The 17,578-nt window shown below is 45.6% G+C and overlaps 1 protein-coding gene across 4 annotated transcripts in view; it reads right to left on the bottom strand.

The window, feature by feature from the left end:
* The window catches only part of VPS53 (VPS53 subunit of GARP complex), a 177,307-nt gene that overhangs the window by 30,939 nt on the left and 128,790 nt on the right, over nt 1-17,578 (bottom strand). For all 4 annotated transcript variants that reach the window (XM_070061170.1, XM_070061172.1, XM_070061171.1 and 1 more), the window contains 3 exons: nt 16,044-16,191; nt 11,181-11,263; nt 10,139-10,217 (listed from right to left, as the gene is read on the bottom strand). In XM_070061170.1, coding sequence (XP_069917271.1) covers nt 10,139-10,217; nt 11,181-11,263; nt 16,044-16,191 — 310 coding nt within the window. The remainder of the gene's footprint in view (nt 1-10,138; nt 10,218-11,180; nt 11,264-16,043; nt 16,192-17,578) is intronic.

Here is a 17,578-nt window from a genome sequence, read left to right as displayed (position 1 = left end):
CAGCACAACACTGGTCAAAGGCAGAAGAAATATTTACAACCATCTACCTTGTGTGTACCTGGCCCTGGGGTTGACACTGTCACACGAACTTACTGCTGACAATGATGCAGTGAGGGAGGTATGGTTACTCTTGCTTTACAGACAGGCTTGAGGACAATGAGTGACAAGCCTAATGAGGCATAACTTGCAAGCTGGCGGGACTGAGGACTGCTGGTTTGTCTAACTCCAAGGCCCATGTTATTTCTGTTTTACTGTGTTATTTTCCAAAAGAAGAGTTATCCCCCTAAATGAACTCCAAATTAGCTGAAAGAATTATGGCAAGAAATATCCACATCTGGAATGAGGGTGTAAATATATAAATGATGCAGTAGTGGTGATGGTGGTGCAGGGGAGGAAGGAATGACCTCTCTCACCTCTTTGCCCAATCATATGTGTTCCTCAACCCCAAAGGAAGGAAAAAAATCAAGATGATCTAGAACAGAAAGTAGAGGAACAAAGGGTTTAAGGTGTTTGTGTATTACCATTCACTGATGGGCTAATGGGAAAATGAATTTAAAAGCAATTAAGCCGGCGCCGTGGCTCAATAGGCTAATCCTCCACCTTGCGGCGCCGGCACACCGGGTTCTAGTCCCGGTCGGGGCGCCGGATTCTGTCCCGGTTGCCCCTCTTCCAGGCCAGCTCTCTGCTATGGCCAGGGAGTGCAGTGGAGGATGGCCCAGGTGCTTGGGCCCTGCACCCCATGGGAGACCAGGAAAAAGCACCTGGCTCCTGGCTCCTGCCATCGGATCAGCGCGCTGCGCCGGCTGCAGCGGCGGCCATTGGAGGGTGAACCAACGGCAAGGGAAGACCTGTCTCTCTCTCTCACTGTCCACTCTGCCTGTCAAAAAAAAAAAAAAAAAAAAAAAAAAAAAAGCAATTAAAAAATATCAGAATAGTGGAGCCAGCACTGTGGCATTTTGGGTAAAGCTGCCACCTGCAGTGCTGGCATCCCATATGGGCACCAGTTCGAGTCCCAGCTGTTCCACTTCAGATCCGGCTCTCTGCTATGGCCTGCGGAAGTAGCAGAAGATGGCCCAAGATGTTGGGCCCCTGCACCTAGGTGGGAGACCTGGAATAAGCTCCTGCTCCTGGCTTCAGATTGGTGCAGCTTCGGCTGTTGCGGTCAATTGGGGAGTGAACCAGAGGATGGAAGACCTCTCCCTCTCTTTCTGACTCTCCTCTCTCTGTGTAACTCTTTCAAATAAATAAGTAAATCTTTTAATGAAAGACAACTCACGGAATGCTCTTAACATAGTGCCTCACACACATGAATTCCATGGTAAATGTTAGTTTTGGTCATAATTTTAATAATAAATTCTTTGTACTACAGAATATGCAATCACTAAAAATATGGTAACTCTCTAGATTAAATGCTATAGGAAAGTATTAACATCTGCTAAGGGAGAAAAACAGGTTATAAAACAATGTATAAAATATGAACTTATTTTCATTTTAAAATGTATCTGCATAAAAAGAAATATATCTGTTCACTGGAATTATGGGTAATTTAAATTTTTTTCATTTAAAAATTCTAGGGGTGGGAGTTTGGTGCAGTAGTTAAGCCACTGCTTGAGATGCTTGCACATCCAGGTTGGGATGCCTGGGTTCAAGCCCTGGCTCTGCTCTCAATTCCAGTGGAAGGTAATGTGCATCCTGGGAGGCAGCAGGTGATGTCTGAAGCAGTTGGTCCCTGACATCCACAAGGGACGCCTGGATGAAGTTCCTGGTTCCTAGCTACAGCCTGGCCCAGCTCTGCCTGTTGTGGACATTTGGGGAGTGAACCAATTGATGGACAATTTCTCTCTCTCTCTCTTTCTCTCACCACTCCCTCCCGCCTTCTGCCTATCCCTCCCCCCAATGACAGAAAAAGAAAAAAAAAAAAGACAAACTAAATAACTGTATTTTCTAAAATGAAGGTGATTTGCTTTTATAATAAAATGTAGTTTTCTTCAATGGAAAAAGAAAGATGTGTCTTTATAACTAGAAAGTGAACTTGATGGTTTTCAAACCAGGGTGTTCTGTGGGCCTTCTGAAATAGATCTGCATTTTAATGACAAGGAAAAAAAAATGAGAACAAATTTGAGGACTGTTCTAGTTATTTCCAAATGTCTTTGGGGGATGGTAATATGACTTCCTAAATTAGCACATGTTCACAATCCTCAAACCGATTAGAAATTACATGCCAGACTTTAAGGGAATTTAATTTGCATGGCTACTTTCTGTTTTTTTCTAAAACTACCATTAATGGGCAAAAAGCTAAGTATGTTTCATTTTGGACAGAGGGTTAAATTCTCTCAAGTTCGTGTTGTGAGTGGTCCTAGGAAAAAGGACACAGTGAGGAGCAGTCCATGTGACCATGGGCCTTATAAGGAGGCCACAGATCTTATTTCTCATCCTACTTGTAAGGCCATATTAGACATACTCATTCCTAAGGACTTGCAGAATTTATATCTAAAAGACAGAACTCTTTATATTCCACCAAAACAGTCCAAACAACTATCTTTTCAAGACTCTAGAGACAGTTTTACTTCTGGCTTCACTACTAAGAGACCCATGGCTTTGGGCATAATATGAGAGTAAAATACTCAGCAAACACATCAGAAGGCCAGTTCATTAATTTTCAAGAAAAAATATACCAAGCAGACTGGAATGCCTGGATTGGCTGCCCAACACACTTCCCTCTTGTTGGGAAGTCATCAAGAAAAGCTGAAGACTAACATCTAACGCAGTGACCGAATGCCTGGTGAGATCAGAACCGAGGGTGCATGAACACTTTGTCTGGGGCACACTGACCGACTGCTCTCATTTCTTCCTTCCTTCCTTCCTTCCTTCCTTCCTTCCTTCCTTCCTTCCTTCCTTCCTTCCTTCCTTCCTTCCTTCCTTCCTTCTTTCTCTCTTTCTCTCTTCTCTCTCTCTCTCTCTCTCTCTCTCTCTCTCTCTCTCTCTTTCTCTCTTTCTCTCTTTCTTTCTCTCTTTCTCTCTTTCTCTCTTTCTCTCTTTTTTTTGACAGGCAGAGTGGACAGTGAGAGAGAGAGACAGAGAGAAAGGTCTTCCTTTTCTGTTGGTTCACCCCTCAATGGCCGCTGCGGCCGGTGTGCTGCAGCCAGCGCAAGGCGCTGATTTGAAGCCAGGAGCCAGGTGCTTCTCCTGGTCTCCCATGCGGGTGCAGGGCCCAAGCACTTGGGCCATCCTCCACTGCACTCCCGGGCCACAGCAGAGAGCTGGACTGGAAGAGGAGCAACCGGGATAGAATCCGGCGCCCCAACCGGGACTAGAACCCAGTGTGCCAGCGCCGCAGGTGGAGGATTAGCCTATTGAGCCGTGGCGCCAACCTCTTATTGCTTCTTTTAGGCAAGTTACTTGCCTGATTTTGCCTCCATTGCCACGTTTGTCAACATGACTTATTAAGAACTCCATATGCATAGTGTGGTGCAAATCCTGCAGAGAGGTAAGTTTGAATGCTGGCTCTGCCACATGCAAGTTAACAGATCTTGGACAACCTCTCTGGGTTTCAGTTTCCCTAACTGTGAAAGGGGGAGTAACAGAACTACCTCATAAGTTTACTGTCAGAACTAGATGAGACAATGCATTTGGCTGTCTGATTCCTGGTAAGCCCTCAATAAACAGTACCTTGTTACTGTCTCATTATTCTGAGGGAATAATGCAAAGCAGTCTGAAAGGTAAGGTTGACATAATTTATCAGCAACACTACTGTGATCCAACAGTTACAGCTTTGGAAGCTCCAGTGAACTTTCACCATATTTTGCTTCCTCTGCTTGGCACTGTCCTGTTTAAGGCTGCCCTGCCAGAACCCCATCACTCTGCAATTTCCTCTCCTTGTCCAGCGGCAGGGCTCTTGCCCACGTCCAGGGGAGCTAATAGTTGAGTGTGGGCATTCGTAATTCTGACTTTTCTTCATTAAGCTCAAGGATGCTACCTGCTCAAGTAAGATACCCACTGAGAAGCATCATTTCATTTTCAACTGTACTTTTTATGAGCCTAAAGATTTCAGGGAGTTGATGAACCTGCCACCTGCAAAGATGGCCAAGTCTGCTACTCTATGTCTGCCAGCCCCACCCAGCTAAATATGCTCACCAGAGTTATCCACATCTCATTTTGTCAGCAATCTTTGGTCAAAAGGGTGTTGTTGTGGTCTTTGACTTCTCTGTCTACCCTCAAAGTCATCCAGTACTGCTGTGAAGTAAGTACTGTGTCATGCCACAGACACCCAGAGAAGAACACTTGTAGCCCTCACATTGTTCAAAGCTGAACAGGGAAGGCAGAGATGCAAACATTAATGTAAAACAAAGCAGTCTTGGCGTCTAGACAGTGTGGTGGTTTGAAGGAGAAAGACAAATACTCTGGGTGAGATAAGAACTGGTGACATTGTAAGAATAGCCACAAAAAATGTTGAAAAACAGTGTTCAAAAAGAACAAAGTTGGAGGACTTGCACTTCCTTATGTCAAAGACTACTACAAAGCTGTAACAGTGAAAAGGGTACACTGTCACACACACATGGATTAACGGGACAGACCTGAGAGTCCAGAAATAATCCAACCATTATGTATATTGTTAAATGATTTTTTCAAGAGGGGCAAACTCATCCAGTGAGGGAAAGATCATTCTTTTGGGGGTGGGCATTTGGTATATGGGTTCAGATACCACACAGGGCAACTGCATTCCACTTTGGAGTGCCTGGGTTTGAGTTTTGGCTCTTCTCCAGATTCTAACTTCTTGCTAATGCACATCCTGGAAGGCAGAAGTGAAGGCTTAAATACTTGGGTCTCTGCCATCCACACGGGAGACCCACATTGGATTTCTGGCTCTTAGCTTTGATTTGGCCCGGTCCCAGCTGTTGTGGGCATTTGGAGATTAAACAACTAGAAAGGAGATCTCTGCATGTTTCTCTATCTTTCTGTCTCTCTGCCTTTAAAGTAAATTTTAAAAAGAAATAAAAATAAAAATGGAATCCTCACTTCAACAAAGGGTGCTGTGAAAGCTGGATATCCACGTGCAGATACATGAAGCTAAATCCTATCTTCATACCGTCTACAAAAAATCAAGTCAAGATGGGCTGAAGACTTAAATGTAAGAGCTACAGATCTTTGTAAATTTGTGATTTTGGCGTTAGGCAATTGTGTCTTAGCTGTTGACACCGAAGCATAAGTACCAATAAATTAACAAACAAATCTTTAGCAAAATCAAAGGATATTCTCAGGAAAGGAAAATACAAATGACAAGATGGGGGAACATATTTGCAAATCATATATCTGATAAGGGTTCTGGTATCCAGATTATAAAAAGAACTTTTACAACTCAAGAATGGAAATAAACATAGCCCATTGTAAAAATGGGCAAAGGGCTTAAATGACATCTCTTCAAAGAGGATAGACACATTGCTAACAAGCACATGAAAAGGCACTCAGCATATTCATCATTAGGGAAATGCAAATTGAAACTACAATGAGGTATCACTTGACACCCCGAAGAATGATATAATTTTAAAAAATGGAAAATAGGTGTTGGCAAAGATTCAGAGAAACTAAAATCCCATACTTTGCTGTGGGAATGTAAAATGGTACAGTCACCTTGGAAAACTGTTTGCCAGTTCCTCAAAATGTTAAATGTAGAGTTATCACATGACTGAGCGGATCCACTCCTAGATACATATTGAATAGAACTGAAAATAAAATCTCATACATGAATGTTCATAGCATTATTCCTAATAGCTAAAAAATAGAAATAACTCAAATATCCACCAAATGATGAATGGCTAACAAAAGGTGGTGGATCTATACAACAGAATATTATTCAGTTATAAAAAGGAATGAAGTACTGATGTATGGTACACCACAGATGAAGCTTAAACACTATGCTAAGTGAACGAATTCAGGAAAAAAGGTCACATGTCATATGACTCGATTTATGTGAAATGACCAGAGTAGGCAAATCCATGGGGACAGAAAGTAGATTAATGGTTGTCAGGGAAACAGGGCATGACTGCTAATGGGTATGGAGTTTCTTTTAGGGATGAAAAAGATGTTGTAGAATTTTTTTAAAAAAGATCTATCTATTTATTTAAGAGAGAGAGAGAGAGAGAGAGAGAGAGAGATTATTCTCTACCCATTGTCTCACTCCCCAAATATCTACAACAGCCAGAACAGCCAGGGCTGGACCAAGCTGAAGTCAGGAGCCAGAAACTCTATCCTGGACTCCCACATGGGTGGCAGGGATCAGGTGCTTGGGTCATCCTCTGCTGTTTTGCCATGCACATTAGCAGGAAGCTGGATGAGAAGTGGAGCAGCGGGGACTCAAACCAGCACTCTGATACAGGAAGCTGGCACTATAAAGGGCAGCTTAATTCACTGCACAACAATGCCAGCCCTGATACTGTGGAGTTCTATAGTGAATATGCTCCTGTGAATATACTAAAACCCACTGAATCATACACTACAGAAGGACAGATTTTGTGTATATGGATTATACTTCAGTTTTTAAAAAGGGGGCAGATATCTGAACTAAATCTTAAAAGGTGTTATTAAGTAGACAATAATGGGAAGAAAATTCTAGGCAGAAAGAATAGAATGAGGAGAGGCATGGAAGCCACAAAAAAAGCAATGTACATTTAGGGATGTGGAAATGGCTCAGAGAGTAGAGTACGGGAACCTACACAGGTGCGTCCGAATTGAGCTAATAAGCTGGCCAAGGGACAAATAATGACAGCCCTGTAGGTCAACAAGGGGGAGACCGCGTGGTGCCGTCAATGGGAATGAGGTCTCCTCTAGGAGAGTGAGCTACCAAATTGCCTGACTCAGCCCATCTTGTCAAGGAAGCCTCTGCTATTAACTGAGAACATGCAACAACTCTACTCCCCTCTGGCAAGCACAACTTCCACTTCCCTGACCACTTATAAAACACATTTACTTATAACCCAGATGCTTCTGTTTTTCCCTAGCAGAGTAGAAGCTTCGTGAGGACAGTCTTGACTGCATCAGTCCATGCTCAGAGTGCCCTATGGAATTCCTAAGATGTTTAATGAGATTGGCAATTTTGACAAAACCTTCAACGTCCTTAGCTTCACAAACCTTGCTCATTTGGCATGAATGCCCTCCTACTGGCAAGTTTGTTCAAAAGTCACCCTGCTCTATCCCAGACGCTACGTCCTCCGAAGGCTTTCCTTGCCTCCCTTCTTGGCTGTGAACTCGCCCCTCTTTTAAAGAGGTTGTATTTTGTACTTTTCTTAAGGTACTGATTTTTTTCAGACCTTCATGGTACAGTTCTCTTGCTCCATATTTACTGGGATCCAAGCACCTCAGGATACTACAGTCAGTGCCTTGCCCAGCTTTGCAATTCCCAACACTGTGTTGGGTAAAGTCTGAAATGAACTGTTCAACTAGTGGCAAAGGTGACAGAATAAGAAACAGAAATAATCATTACCACACAAGTTTTTAAAAAATCCTAGAAGAGGCTGGCACCATGGCTCACTAGGCTAATCCTCCGCCTTGCGGCGCCGGCACACCGGGTTCTAGTCCTGGTGGGGGCGCCGGATTCTGTCCCGGTTTCCCCTCTTCCAGGCCAGCTCTCTGCTGTGGCCCGGGAGTGCAGTGGAGGATGGCCCAAGTGCTTGGGCCCTGCACCCCATGGGAGACCAGGAGGAAGCACCTGGCTCCTGCCTTTGGATCAGCGCAGCGCGCCGGCCGCAGGGGCCATTGGAGGGTGAACCAATGGCAAAGGAAGACCTTTCTCTCTGTCTCTCTCTCTCTCCCTGTCCACTCTGCCTGTAAAAAAAAAAAAAAAAATCCTAGAAGAAACAACACAAAACAGGATGCAGGCACAAATAATAGTGTGTGTTGAATCAATTTGCGACCACTTGGCTTGTTGATTTTCATCACATGGATTTCATTTTGCTAGAACTCCAGAAGACCCAGACAAAAAATTAACGCTCTCCCAGATGCTGCCTGCCCAAGTCTGTGGTTTTCCTATGATATAAACAAAAGATTCTGAAGGTAGGATCTCTGCTAATTCTTGCTGGTGTGGGTCTGGGGGCAGGCTAAGGATAGGGGGATTTTGAGGGAAATCCACCTAATGAGCTGACAGTTCGTGTAAGCAACACCTGCAGTGTTAAGCTCCCTCCAACTGTTATTGTACTGGCAAAAAAATTCCACTCTTACTTTGGTAAATGCAAAAATTCTTTCACCAGCTGCATTCCAATCTAAAGTGTGTGGCAGTTCAAGAGAGATGGCAGCTGGAACATATCACATTCAGGATGTAGGGAATGCTCACCAGCAGCTAGGGGATAATCAGAGCCTACAAAATGAACCCTGAGAGCCATGTTCCTTTAAGGAAATGGATTAGCTTCAACCTGCCTGCTCAGAGTATTCTGCTTCTAAACACTGAGAATATTAGAAATATATGTCGTAACTGATTGGTGAAAGGCTCAGTCTTTTGAAGAGAAACTCCGAGACAGCTGTTATTTCAGGACTTCCCTGTTTGCTTCATGAAACTCCAAAGCCTAAGTTTTGGTTCTGGCCTCATTTTTCTTAAATATTTACAATCTATGGCAAAATCAAGTGTATACCAAATGCCTGCTAACCCGACCTGTGACACGGCCACTCCTCCTGACAAGAGGAAAAGAGAACAACATTTCTTGAGCACCTGCTATGTGACTGGCACCAGACCAGCCCCTCTCTTCACGTTCTATCCTCGCAACAAGTTGGGGAGGCAGACATCCACATTTCACCCACAGAAGAGCCAAATTGGGCCCACTCAGGAAAAGTCATTTGGTCAACACTCTCAAAGGAAAACCTGGAAGGGTTAGATCTGTCTAACTCGAAGTCAAGGTTCTTTCCGTTGCCCTGTGCTACTGGCCTGGATGCCTCAAAGTAGTTGTTTCTCCAGAATGTGCAAGAATGCTACCACAGCCTACGACTCTGGAATTGGAGCTGGCAGGCATTTTCTGCAAAGGAACAGACAGTAAATATTTTAGGCTTTGTGAGCAACATGGTCTTCCTGTTGTCACTCAGTTCCACCACTGTGGCACAAAAACAGCTACAGGTAATATGTAAATGAACAAACGTGGTTGTGGTCTCAAAAAAAATGCATAAAAATAAGCCTTTGGCTTCCTAGCTACAAGGCAGCTTCATGCTGTTTGGGCTTAGAAAGCAACAATCGCCTATTTCCACACGAGAGTGTTCCATATTCAAGACAAGATGGGGGTAGGGTAGGCAGTGAGCAGTGTTGTGGAACAGCCTGCAGCACTGGAATCCTACCTGGGTGCCACTTCGTGTCCTGCTCCCTACTAAGGGCCTGGGAAAGGCAGTAGCAGACAGCCTGAGTGCTTGAGGCCTTGTCACCCATGTCAGGAACCCCTGGCTCCTGGCTTTGGCTTGGCCCAGCCCCAGCCATTGTGACCATTTGGGGAGTGAACCAATGGATGGAGTATCTCTCTGTCTCTCCCTTTCTCTCTGTAACTCTGACTTCCAAATAAATAAGTCTTAAAAAAAAAAAAAAAGACAATATAAGGGTGGTACAAGATTTGATCCATGCACTTAAGGAATTATATTTTTTTGAGAGGAAGAAAAAGCACAAGCACATAAAAGCCAAATATAGCAACCAAAGTGGCACAGAATCACCAAAGCAGTGGATCTGAGGGCCAAGGGCTGACTGACAGGTTATCACAATGTTAGAAAACCAGAGTTCACAACCATCAAATAGTTTTGCACTGGCACCAGAGCTCAGAAAGAGTCAGAAAAACTTCCCAGTGCACAAGAATGAAGAATGAGTCAGAGTTACTGCTTTAAGCACTAACAAAAACAACCATTCTTGGGAGACCACAGTAAGGTTTTTAGCATGTGTCAGATGCTAATTAAGATTCACCAAACACATTTGCCACTCCCCCACTCCCCCAACAAAGGACAAGCAACTGACAAAAGGCAAAAGGCAGTAGAAGAAGCGAGTGCCTCAGGGAACTCTGGGAGGTCCTCCCATTCTCCTCTCGCTGGTATCTCTGGAGCCTTGAAGAGCAGAGAAGCAAAGGTCTATGGAAACTACCAGGTCATCCTTGGAAGTCTGGTAGGGACTGGTTTCCTGAAACCGTACCTTGCTCATGGCAGTCAGGGCAGGATCACAAGCAGCATCGAGGTCCTGAACCAGCAGCTGAATACTGCTGGAGATGACACTGCAAATCAAACAAATTATTCTGGTCACCACTGAAAAAACGATTACCTCATGACTTGACACAGCTCCTTCGAACAGTTCAGACACGCGTGTACAAGTGAGATGCGTCATTCCGTCAGGAAGGCATGAGCTTTGATGAATGACAATGGAAAAGCTGTCTGGCTCTCTCTGCGTGTCATGATCTTACTCGGAGTCAACCCCATCACAACACAAGGTTCCAGGTCAGTCTCCCTGACTGCAATTTCAGAAACCCCTCTTTGCAGCCTACTTCAGAAGTACCCATTTCCCAAAAATATTTATGTCAGAACCAAAAAAAAAAAAAAAAAAAAAAAAAAAAAAAAAAAAAAAGAGGTGAGAAAAGAGGAGGAAACAAACTGAGAATCTTGATTTTTCCTACATTTAGTGGTTGACGTAAAAGCAAAAGCTTGGCTCCTCTGTTTCATTTAATGGCAGCAGTAGAGCAACTAATCACAACAAAAACACTGCAAGGTAACACTGAGGAACTATTCCAAATGGTGTGACTGTTTGAACTTACTGGGCAGAGTTGCCAAACACACGCACACACGCACACTGGCTGAAATCTGGTCGTTCACACACCCTATTTCAAAACATGGGGGGTGGGCCTGGCCCTCTGTGGATTTAGGTGACAGCACAGAGGAGACCTGGAACCTGACTTTCCTGCAGGGATGGTTATGGGAAGATTTCTTCTCTTTGATTATTTTCAATAGTGCCACAGTGAAGACCCTATAAGCTAAAAGAATGCCTGCATCTGGGGAGGCAGAACGGGAGGCAGCTGCACCACCTTTAATGCTCGTCCTTAGTGGCTGGTGCAGAACAACCAGGCCCAGCAGAAGGCTCTGGAGACCTCCTAGGTTCTGTAGTGACTAAAGTTCGCAGCCTGGGACATGCTGCTTCCTGAAGCAGGGAGGGCAGGCCCTGGCAGTCACGAGTGTGAGGTACGTACGTGCTGAAGGTGTCCATTTCTCCAGTTAGATTGATTCGTTCAGTCAGACTTACATCAACTTTTTCTTTGAGTTTTTCTTCTAGCTGTCAAGAAATGAGAGAAATAGAAACATGTTTAATGATTACCGAAAGGAGTAAGCTAACAGTAACAGCTAACCTTAAGTTTGATGACGCGGGTATGGTTTTATTGACTGACTCATGTAATTCTCATACCCCTGTGAACAAGATTCTAGAATTATCTCCATTTTGCACATGAGAAAAGGGAGGAGCTACCTACTTAAAATACTAAGTAGTAGAGCCAGGAATCAAACTTCCTCCAAAACCTGCATCCTTTAGTGCTCTGCTTTTTATGACACATCTGTAACTCCCACCATTAATTCTGACAAGATCCAGATTTTAAGATATTTTGTGATTCATGAACTGCAGACTTGATAGTGGTGGTAATATCAGATAAAATATTTAGTAAGTGTTAGAATGAGCCAATTACCTAGATAAAGTGTTGGGGATACATTGGGAAACAAAAGAAATATGGTCCCTGACTTCATTAGCCTATGGTCTAGGACAGAAATAGCCAAAATGCCCCCATAGTTTCAAAGAAAAATACAATTGGCCAGGAATTATAACTATTTGAAAACATCCCTGGAAGTTGGTTAATATAGCACTTCGAAATCTCTCAAACTCTAAGAATGACATTTCGTTTTAAATTTCAAAATGCTCTTAGGGGTATATAAATCAGTGTAAGCTTTTTGGGAAGCAATTTAGTAAGTATACACACACTATTTTTTTTTTAAAGATTTATTTATTTATTTGAAAGTCAGAGTTACACAGTGAGAAGGAGAGGCAGAGAGAGAGAAAGAGAGAGAGACGTCTTCCATCCAATGGTTCCCTCCCCAGATGGCCGCAACAGATGGAGCTGCGCCGATCTGGAGCCAGGAGCCAGGAGCTTCTTTGGGGTCTCCCACATGGGTGCAGGGGCCCAAGGACTTGAGCCATCTTCTACTGCTTTCCCAGGCCACAACAGAGAGATGGATCAGAAGTGGGGCAGCCGGGACTTGAACCAGTGCCCATATAGGATGCTGGTGCTACAGACTGGGGCTTTAGCCCACTGCGACACAGCGCAGGCCCCTGGCATGATTTCTTGAATTTTAGTTTCTAATTCTTCATTGTTCAGATTCTGATTTCTCTTTAGTTTCTTTGTCCATTTCTCTTTACTTCTCTGTAATTTTTTCTTTAAGGAAACTGGGTTGTTTTCCTGTAGGTTTTCTCATGTTTGGGTTTTGTTGATAAAGTCTACAGTTATGAATTGACCTGTTCCTGTGTCCCTTGTATTTCCTGTAAATGGGTAGTTATAAGTGAAAGCTTGATCAGGCTCACATTCTTTGTTCCGAGAAGACTTTGTGACAGTACAGATTTGAGATCTCAGCAGTCACTGAGGCTCAATGCCTGCACCCATTACTCCATTAGGAAGTACAGACACGGATATTTTAAATTTATCTTTCTTCTTCTTTCTTTGTTTAACTTTATTTATTTATTTGAGGGGAAAAGAGGCAGAAAGAGGGATCCTACCTGCTGATTTACTCCCTAAATGCCTGCAACAGCCAGAACTAGGCTGAGACCATAGCAAGTAGTTTGGAACTTAATCCAGGTCTCCCATGTGGGTGGCAGGAACCCAATTAACTATCTTCCAGGTTCTGAAGTCAGAAGCAGAACTACACATCCCAGCTATATTAATCACTAGGCCAAAAGCCCACCTATCTTCTTTACTTTTTAGCTAAACTTCAGCTACAAAGAGAAACTTCTTCCTGTTAATGATACATATCAGATATGAAAGGCAGGACAAAAACTTTTCCTTTATTTATCAATATTTGATTCATACCGGTGGTTCCTTAACATCTTCAAAGGTGATAGATGAAAATTTTTTTAATATTTATTTATTTATTTGAGAAGCAGAGAAAGAGAAAGAGAGGTCTTCCATCTGCTGGTTCCCTCCCCAAATGGCCGCAATGGCCGGAGCTGGGCTGATCTGAAGCCAGGAGCCTGGAGCTTCTTCTGGGTCTCCCACACAGGTGCAGGGGCCCAAGGACTTGGGCCATCTTCTACTGCTTTCCCAGGCCATAGCAGAGAGCTGGATCAGAAGTGGAGCAACTGGGTCTCAAACCAGCACTCACAAGGGATGCCGGCATTGCAGGCGGCAGCTTTACCTGCTACGCCACAGCACCAGCCCAAAGAATGCTACTTTTATAATCAGGAAAAACAACTTGCAGTAAATAAAAATGGCCACATATATGAGTCATCAAAAGTTTCTGATCTAGTAATACTTCTAGAATTTCTAAGAATTTGTTCTAGAAAAGTAATACTAAACATTTAAGGTGCTATATTCAAAAGATGTTATTTGTAGAACTTTTACAAAAGCAAAAATTTGAACAACAAATAATTATCAGGGACATTGTTAAATAATGTGATATAGTCCCTTAATAGAATGTTATATAGCTACAAACAAGGGCAGTAATAAAGATATTACAGCAACAGAAGAAATGAAAATGCTATAATACTACTAATAATAAAGAATACAAAATTGAATTCAGGCTATAAGATATAAAACTATCTATGAAAAAGGATTGAAAAGGAAAGAAAGAAAACATGTCAAATTGCTAACAGAATTATTTGCAGGTGCTGGGATTGAAAGTGATTATTTTTATTGTTTACATTATGGCTATTTTACTCAAAATACTGTATTTATATGTGTGTATGATTTTCTGCACACACATAAAATAGTTAAATAGGGTTTCTATGGGGCTGGCATTGTGGTGTAGTGGGTAAAGCTGCTGCCTGAGACACTGGCATCCCACATGGGTGCTAGTTTGTGGCCCTGCTGCTCCACTTCCAGTCCAGCCCCCTGCTAATGGCCTGGGAAAAGCAGTGGAAGATAGAAGTCCTTGGGTCCTTGTTGCCCACGTGGGAGACCCGGATGAAGGTCCTGGCTCCTGGCATCAGCCTGGCTCAGCTCTGGCTGTTGCAGCCACTTGGAGAGTGGACCAGTGAATGTAAGACCTCTCTTTCTTCATTTCTATTTCTCTCCTCATCACTGTGACTTTCTAATAAATAAATAAATCTTGTTTAAAAAAATAGTGTTTCTTCATAAAAGAGCTCAGAGCCCTGCCCTGGAGGCCCTCACAGACACTGCCATCTTGCCCCAGAGTGCTGGCACTAAGTGGATCGCTGACTGCCAAGTGTTACGGGTCATCCCCTGTGGCACGCAGCGTGATCACATCCCCAGCAGAGCAGCGCCTCTGCCTCTGGCTGGCTCGTCCTCAGCTGTGGGCCTGCGGGAACACTTCTCCAGCTCCTGCTCCTGCATTTGTGCTCCGGCTATCCTTTAACGACTGTCTTCCTATAATCCAGACATGGGTACATAAATACAAAAAGGTGGGAGGATGGACTCTTCCCAAATTATGTTCTTCCTCTCGGCCTTAGGAGATCCCAGACCAAACGTGAAAAAGAACTTCTAATCCCATGTCGAAGGCTGAATGGAAAGTTATTCCAGGTCTTCCTTTGGCTCCATCAGTTCTCTGAACTACTGCCATTTGGGGACTCCAATAGTCATCACTCTTTCCTGCTTCAGTTCCCGAACGTCAGCATCCCAAACAATGGTTGTTTGTTTCGGCAGAGTGAGAATGCCATATCAATTTCAGGAGACATATAAAAACCCGAAGGATTTTTCTGCTTAGCTTAGTAACACTTCTAAGGGTGGAAGAACTGCCCCTGACTCATCGCCACCACAGGCTGGGTCCTAGTACCATTAAGCATGCTCTTAATTTTCTCCTATGGGAGACGGTGCTGCTGACCCACTTTCAGGAGGTCACGCCCGCTGGGCGGCTCACACAGCTCCGGGAGGAGGCCGGTCACACATTTCTGCCCAGTCTCCTCTGAACAAGGCCCTTCTGTAGGATGGCTGCCCCGGCAGTCTTTTGGCTGTACCCTGAGTTCACCTCTGTGGGAGGCCAACTGGTCTGCCCAAGGCTGTGGCAGCAACAGCCCTGTTAGGGCTCAGACTTCCTGACTGAACAGTGTGACCCAGAGTTCAGGACAATGAGGTGGTGGGCGGGGCGGCCGGGAAGGCTCACCTGCTGAGTGGTGGCCAGTGAGGTGGTGGGCGGGGCGGCCGGGAAGGCTCACCTGCTGAGTGGTGGCCAGTGAGGTGGTGGGCGGGGCGGCCGGGAAGGCTCACCTGCTGGGTGGTGGCCAGTGAGGTGGTGGGCGGGGCGGCCGGGAAGGCTCACCTGCTGGGTGGTGGCCAGACAATGAGGTGGTGGGCGGGGCAGCCGGGAAGGCTCACCTGCTGGGTGGTGGCCAGTGAGGTGGTGGGCGGGGCGGCCGGGAAGGCTCACCTGCTGAGTGGTGGCCAGTGAGGTGGTGGGCGGGGCGGCCGGGAAGGCTCACCTGCTGAGTGGTGGCCAGTGAGGTGGGGGGCGGGGCGGCCGGGAAGGCTCACCTGCTGAGTGGTGGCCAGTGAGGTGGTGGGCGGGGCGGCCGGGAAGGCTCACCTGCTGGGTGGTGGCCAGACAATGAGGTGGTGGGCGGGGCGGCCGGGAAGGCTCACCTGCTGAGTGGTGGCCAGTGAGGTGGTGGGCGGGGCGGCCGGGAAGGCTCACCTGCTGAGTGGTGGCCAGTGAGGTGGGGGGCGGGGCGGCCGGGAAGGCTCACCTGCTGAGTGGTGGCCAGTGAGGTGGTGGGCGGGGCGGCCGGGAAGGCTCACCTGCTGGGTGGTGGCCAGACAATGAGGTGGTGGGCGGGGCGGCCGGGAAGGCTCACCTGCTGAGTGGTGGCCAGTGAGGTGGTGGGCGGGGCGGCCGGGAAGGCTCACCTGCTGGGTGGTGGCCAGACAGTACTCTGCTGTGCTCAGGATGCTGCAGAGGAGGCAGAGCTCCTCGAGGGTGAACTTGGCAGCTTCTGAGCCCTCCTTTTCCTTGAGGAGGCTGCTGATGGTCAGCCCTCCGCTGCTCGTGGTGGTTCTGAGGAGAAAGAACAGGAACTGGTTAGGCTGGAATGTCTAACTTGCTCCCTCAACCGGAAACTGCACATTGTCAGACAAAGACGACGGGGAGGAAAGGCTGGACGCAGCTCAAACAAATCCACAGACAAGGAGTCCTTTTCCTCTTGACCTTGCCTTGACCATCATCTGTTAAGATCCTCTCACCAAAAAGGGAGAGAGGATTCTAAGCATCAGCCGGTAGTTGGTCACACTAACCATGTGATCTGATGATCACAGAGAAGCCCACTGGGCTGCTTTTCCCTTTAGCTTGTAATTTCCTGATACACAGAACTCATTTAGGATCACTGGGAGCTCAACAGCTGGTCCCCAACTACTTGTGTCTGGAAAATCCTGCACTGGAAGTTGTGTGTTGTGCTTGTGGAGTACACAAGTGAACACTACGGCACGGTGCATGCTCGGGAGACCAAAAAGCATCTCACACCGCCACAACTGCATTTTCTGTGGGGCAGCCCCTCACCCTCAGCCCCAGCTCCCAGTGACTTCCAAGGTGGTAACCTTACCCACTAGTATTAAGATGCTTTGGAATCCTCTGTGGGTTCCCTTCTCCTTGTCCCCACTTTTGTGAGCAGTCTCTTTACTATGAAAATCCCAGCTAAGGACGCCATTTGTTTCCTGCTGGGATACTGACCGAGACCCATGGGAAAATGCTCCCAGGATGATATTAAGCTAAAAGCAGCAAGCAGGGTATAAAGCCATAAGCAGCCTAGTCCCAGTTCTGTTAAACAAATGAAAGCACACATATCACATACATTGTATATAAAAGATGGAAAGATATATACCAAAAGTTGAACAAGTTTTCTTAGGTGGTGAGATTACAGATTATAGATTTTAATTCTTCTTCATGCTTTTCTGTGTTTTCTAAGCTATAATGAATTTGTATTATCTGCATAATTAGCACAAAATTCTTAAAAAAAATTTTTTTTGACAGAGTGGACAGTGAGAGGGAGAGACAGAGAGAAAGGTCTTCCTTTTGCAGTTGGTTCACCCTCCAATGGCCGCCGCAGCTGGCGCGCTGCGGCTGGCGCACCGCGCTGATCCGAAGCCAGAAGCCAGGTGCTTCTCTTGGTCTCCCATGGGTGCAGGGCCCAAGTACTTGGGCCATCCTCCACTGCACTCCCTGGCCACAGCAGAGAGCTGGCCTGGAAGAGGGGCAATCGGGACAGAATCCGGCACCCTGACCGGGACTAGAACTCGGTGTGCTGGCGCCGCAGGCGGAGGATTAGCCTACTGAGCTGCGGCTCCGGCCTGGCCAAAATTTTTTAAAATAATTTTTTCTATAGTAAAAGAAGTTATCATTAGTAAAACATTCCTGTCACTTCAAGTCTGGAAAGGATTTTATTCTTTTT

The sequence above is a fragment of the Oryctolagus cuniculus genome, chromosome 17 (assembly GCF_964237555.1).
Source record: "Oryctolagus cuniculus chromosome 17, mOryCun1.1, whole genome shotgun sequence".
Lineage (NCBI taxonomy): Eukaryota > Metazoa > Chordata > Mammalia > Lagomorpha > Leporidae > Oryctolagus > Oryctolagus cuniculus.
The sequence above is the reverse complement of the archived record's forward strand: the minus strand, read 5'-3'. Positions and strand labels throughout refer to the sequence as shown.